General features: G+C 32.8%; 1 protein-coding gene across 7 annotated transcripts in view; it reads left to right on the forward strand.

Annotated features, from left to right (window-relative positions):
* cacna2d1 (calcium voltage-gated channel auxiliary subunit alpha2delta 1) overlaps window positions 1-6,000 on the forward strand; it is a 229,478-nt gene that overhangs the window by 85,013 nt on the left and 138,465 nt on the right. For all 7 annotated transcript variants that reach the window (XM_087292987.1, XM_087292985.1, XM_087292988.1 and 4 more), the window contains 2 exons: window positions 1,599-1,634; window positions 3,285-3,417. In XM_087292987.1, the coding sequence (XP_087149113.1) occupies window positions 1,599-1,634; window positions 3,285-3,417 (169 nt within the window). The remainder of the gene's footprint in view (window positions 1-1,598; window positions 1,635-3,284; window positions 3,418-6,000) is intronic.

Here is a 6,000-nt window from a genome sequence, read left to right on the forward strand (position 1 = left end):
GTGATTGACTTTATAAACTAATCACTAAATCATAGTCTTACTAATGTAGATTTGAAAAATCATTCAGAGAAGAAACCTTGTAGTGTTGCTCTGAAATGCTCAAATTTTTAAAACCATTTCCATTTTTTAAACAAAAAGAAAATTAACTGTTATGTCTGAAATGTGCTGTTTGTTGAATGTTTGTTTAAAATCTGAGCTGATACAGCTGACTTTTTCTTGCTTTTGATTGTGTGTTATTAGGGGAGCGCAGGGCACAAAGTAATGCAGGGTAAAATACAACACAAAGTTTTAGGGTATTTGCTCAGGGTTAACCAAGGCATGCTTCAAAGGATTTCACCACAGTGTCGGCAGATGTCTTTCTGCCAATTATTGAAAATGTTTGGCAAAATTTGGATGAGAAACAAAGCAAAAAACATTTTTGCAGCATATAAGTATTTTTATTATTGTCCATTTTTTTTTAGAAAAAAAAAATCTGTGAAATAATGCAAGTAAAATCTTATATTGTTGTGACTACTGACTGCTAGGCTAAAAGATGAAAATATTTTGAAAGAGGAAAAAACACAAAGTGACTGCTAGTTGTAACAGGGTGTTACAAATAAGCCACACACTGTTGGATACCAATTAAACAAACAAAATTATTTGTAGTGTAATGTTGAGAACTTTTTTTATTAAAATATTTTTTCATAGAAAATATTTTTTTAAATAGAAAAAAAAAGTAATTTTATTGCTAATAATGGAAATAAATGCAGTATATAATGATGGACAATAATGCAAATAAATTCAAATGTGTTTATCCAATTAATAAATAAATAAACATACTGTTCTATGTCGAATAAAAATGAGCCAATTACTAAGGACAAATAGCTACTATTTAAAGTAAACTGAACTTAAATAAATTGTGTGAAATCTGCCTTTTTAAGCATGTGGTACAGCTAACCCTCTGTCTGTTACAACTTGCCCCACTGGTGGGGTAAATAGTAACATTTTAACTCCTGGCACTTTTGGCAATATTGCACAGAAACCATAGATTCAGCGATCATAACTCCAGTGCTTATTTGTAGGAGAAGCTTGTGCTTTGTTAGAAACAATAGGGTTTGTCTAATCCCATTACTTTGTTCATTATTTGGCCAAAACCACTTCACTGTATTTTCAACGCAATCTCACAGCAATTTGTAACTTTTTGATTTAGTGGCTAATTCGTATGAATTCGTACGATCTAATTCATACAATTTAGTATGATTTGCTCATCACTCAATGACTGTTGGGGTAAGGGGTGGGGTTGGGTGCCACGCCTCCTTTTTAAAATCGTACATTTTCGTACTGAACTCGTACGAATTAGCCACTAAACTGTCAAAACGTAAAATACCTGCGTTTCCTCGTGAGATCCGGCTGGTATTTTTGATTCACAGTCATGTGTTTGTGTAAATGTTCTATTTTTTTATCTGTAAAATCAACATGACATTTCTTCCAAGTATAAAATGAAAATGTTTTAAATCAAATTCAGAAAGAACAGGGATATTAGTGTAACTAATAAGTGTAACTGTTGTAATGTATGTAGCCACAATACTAAACCTATAATGTTCTCTCTTTTTCTTCAGGAGGATGATATAGTTTACTTTAATGCCAAGGATAATGTGAGTATATGATTTAAGACTCTAGAAACACACACATATGTTTGATTTATTTGTTAAACACAGATACTATGTCAAACATGAATATCGTGTGCTCGTCTGTCCAGTCATGACCATGCGTCTTATGTATGATTAATATAAGGCAGTGAAGGGATGATGACCATATATTTCCTTTTCTGTTGATATGTGCTCGGCTACCGGATACACACTGTCATACATCTCAACTGACAATTAGCATGAGTGTGTGTAAAACGCATTGATGTGTGCAATAGATCGAGTACAGGTACAAAGGGAAAAGAAACAAGGGATTTATTTGTTCAGTACCTTTAGAAAATGTATTGGGATATTAATACATCCTATACTGATGTTTTATAAAATATAATATATATTATTTACTTTAAATATATGTCATTTATGTTTTTATTATTATTACTGACTATTCTGGTAATGTGTTTATTCAGATGAGTGATTTAAGTTGCAATAGCTAACAGTTCACCTATATGCCGAATAATACAGCAGTCCAAAGTGCTATTTAATAATGATTATTGATTAAAAAAAACATTGTTTAAAATAAATCATCAAAATAAATAGTTTTAAAAATATAGAAATAAAAACATGATGTTTATTTTATTTTATTTTATTTTATTTTATTTTATTTTATTTTATTTTATTTTATTTTATGTGTAATATAAACTGATCAGGCAGTTCAGCCAGTAAGATTAAATCCACTTTTATAATAATTTATAAATATTTTAACAAATATTTATATATAAATAAATGAATAGCTAAAAATATATTTAAAATTATGTATGCCTGTTGTTGTTTTTAATTTTTGTAATTTAATGTATTGTTATTTTATTAAATTTTTATCTAAAGTACTATTTAATAATAATTAATTATTTAAAATACAGTGTTTTATCCAAATCATACAAATAATTAGTAAAAATATATATAAATATAAAGTATTATATGGAACTGTTGTTATTTATTTTATTTAACTTTTATTAAAGTTTTTATAATACAATTTTATTTTATTTTACTTTACTTTACTTAACTTTATTTTATTTTATTTTATTTTATTTTATTTTATTTTATTTTATTTTATTTTATTTTATGAAATGAAATGAAATGAAATGAAATGAAATGAAAGGCAAACTGACCAGACAGTTAAGAACCACTTTTAGAATTTTTTAACACATATTTATATATAAATAAATTAATAGCTAAAAATATATTTAAAATTATGTTTGACTGTTGTTGTTTTTATTTTTTTTATTTAATGTATAGTTATTTTATTTTATTTTTATCTAAAGTACTATTTAATAATAATTAATTATTTTTAAAAAGTGTTTTATCCAAATCAGACAAATAATTAGTAAAAATATATATAAATATAAAGTATTATATAGAACTGTTGTTATTTATTTTATTTAACTTTTATTGAAAGGGTTATAATACAATTTTATTTTATTTTGTTTTGAAATGAAATGAAAGGCAAACTGACCAGGCAGTTAAGAACCACTTTTAGAATACCTTAATCACTTTAATAACAAATATTGAAAACAGCTGCAGAATAGTTGCATTTTTATGACTAGCAGAAAGCTTGTATTCTCCATACTGTACCACAGATGTTTATTGCTGCTTTTCTTCCAGCTTGAAACCAATGACACAGAAGGACGGAAAAACCGGATCAGACCTGAATTTAAAGAAGATCCGTCATTCAAAAACCGCCTCACCTCCTACAACCATACGGCTGTGCACATCCCTACGGACATCTATGACGGCTGTAAGTAACAGACATGCTCCGCTGCAACACATTATCTACTGCTGCGAATTTGATGAGATCCTCTGCCACTGATTGCCATAGATGTCAGTTAGAAAACTAAGTATAAGTGCGTCTTTGAAAGAGCTTTTGGAGGAGAATTATAAAATTCATCTGACAGCCAAAACTCTCTGGGGAAACTTTTGTCAGGATAAGTGCAGGTGCGCCTGTTTGGATAAACCTAAGTGTACTTTTAAACAGGGATTTCATTGTACAGTAAGTTGGCTGAGCTATAGAGTCTCTGTTGGCCTGCTGGGAAAGCGTCTGGCTCTTTTTGTGTTAGACGGTCCTTCCCTATTGACCTTGTCATATTCACACTAATGCACACAAATGCAAGACAAATAGATTCAGGTAATTACTTTAGCCATTGTGCCCTTTGGTAAACAGGATAGTTGAAATGGCATTAGGTCTGAGAGGTCTGCTTTGAGCTGGGCATTATGTTATATTGAGGATCTGTTTGCTTTGTTTTAAAATAAATAGTTCTGAAGCGGTTCAGAGATCAAGTGGTGCTTGAGTCTGTAAGCAGAAAGGTGAATCCTCAGATGTGGCTGCCTGTGTAATTTAGATGGATAGATTTATTTAGGGATGCATAATATTTATAAAATTTAATTTCATTTAGAAAATACCAATAACTGATAATTAAGTGCTTCTCGTTGCTGATACTGATATAGATCGGTATCAATAAATTCATGTTTTGATATTAAAATGTTCTTATAATATGCAGTTTGTGCACCTAGGAGACTTATTTAAGCAGAGCTGGCTAAACTGTAGATGAATTACCGGTTTGTAAACATCGAGGATGCACGCGCAGCGAGGTTGCAAAAAAGAAAAAAAACAGGAGCGCTAGCATTTACAGGGAGGGAATGACATCCGATATGGTACAGAGTTTGTTGTTGTATTAGAGATAAGTTCTATTGATTACATATATTATTTACATAATGCTTTCAGCGTATTATAACAGGTTGTCACCCAATGATAAGTTCAGTTATTCTGTCAAATTAACGCTAAAGTGAGTGGCGTTCATCGGACAGGTCCATTTGCGATAGCACCCTCCCAGTTGGATATTGATAAGATGAAATGGCCAAACATCTCATTGAAACTCCAAGTAATTTTACAATAGAGAAGTTAAAGGCCTAAAAGTCTTTGGATGCCTACAAGTTTGTTCTGTGTGGTCATGTGCACAAAATAATGTTCCATGATTACCAGATTCAACACTTTGTAGTTGCTTAAAATTGAGGTTCTGCCTAGTCAAAGACAAGGAAGGAAGACAGAACTGTACAAGGCCTGTGTAATCATCAACAAGCAAAACAACTGCATTCTGACATGAACTGCACCTGTACGGCAGGGTATGTGAACTTACATTTTCACGTATCATTCTAAGCATTCAGTGTAGACAGTTTAATTCACCATGTTTAACTGTTTTTGCTGAAATCATTGCTGCAATCAAAAACAAGTAATGTGTATGATTTAGCACAGCGTGAACTTACCTGATATGACATGAGAACTGCAGAGTTGAGCATTTTTAACTAGGTCCTCACTCCATTCAACTCTTATTATGGCTGTTAACCAAAGACGTCTGCGGTTGGCAAAGCAGTGTGGTGTATGGGAAAACTAATTTTTTTTATTTGTGGACTTTTGTATTTAGCATCCTACCGGACAACACGACATGTATTCTATTGCAAACAGTGTTTTTTTTGCAACCGGTATGCGCGGTTGAACCCGTGTGACGTCAATTGTGACGTAGGTTGGCAACTCTGCTATAGTAAACGACACTCCTCACTAGAGGTGTGAACCTATACTGGTCTCACGGTTTGGTTCGGTTACGATTATCATGCCATCGATTCGCTTTAATTCGATATTTCGGTGCATCACGGTGCATTGGCAATGCTTTCCATACACAGTGTTATATTTTGGGGGGAGGCTATAACAAGTCTGTATAAACACACAGACACACAGTAACACACTGTCTCTCATTCACTAACATACACAAACATAGACAGCACCAAACAAACAAACACACACACACATACACATTTAAGCCCTCACAATATGCGTTTAGCCGGGAGATCTCGCGCTGAGCAAAAAAAAAAAAACGAAAAAAGAAGCACTTTTTCGACGGTCCCTTACTGAGAGCTCCACTTAGCACAAGCTCTCCCGGATAAACACATACTGCGAGTGCTTAAACGGAGCAGTGCTCGTTATGTCGAGCTAAAAAAAAGAAAAGACAGCTGTAAAACATAATCAGCTTTGTCTTTTTGTAGGAAACACACTTTAGATCTTTTTAGGGTAAGAGTTTTTTGAGTTATTGCCGCTATAACTGAATGTGTCAGGAATGTCGAAAACAAAACCAACTTAGCCGCGCTCATTTCTGGTGCCCCCCTGGATGTACTGCGCTCTTAGCAATTGCCTATACTGCTTATGCCACGGCCTAGCCCTAGGTTGGCTCCTGAGTGTTGTAAATATCCGCGCTCACCTCCCTTGCGACAGAGCGCATATGGCGATAAATGACGTCAGTACATAGGCCTAAGAACCGGTTATGATTATTAC

The sequence above is a fragment of the Danio rerio genome, chromosome 18 (assembly GCF_052040795.2).
Source record: "Danio rerio strain M-AB ecotype USA chromosome 18, GRCz13ab, whole genome shotgun sequence".
In the NCBI taxonomy this organism is placed as follows: domain Eukaryota; kingdom Metazoa; phylum Chordata; class Actinopteri; order Cypriniformes; family Danionidae; genus Danio; species Danio rerio.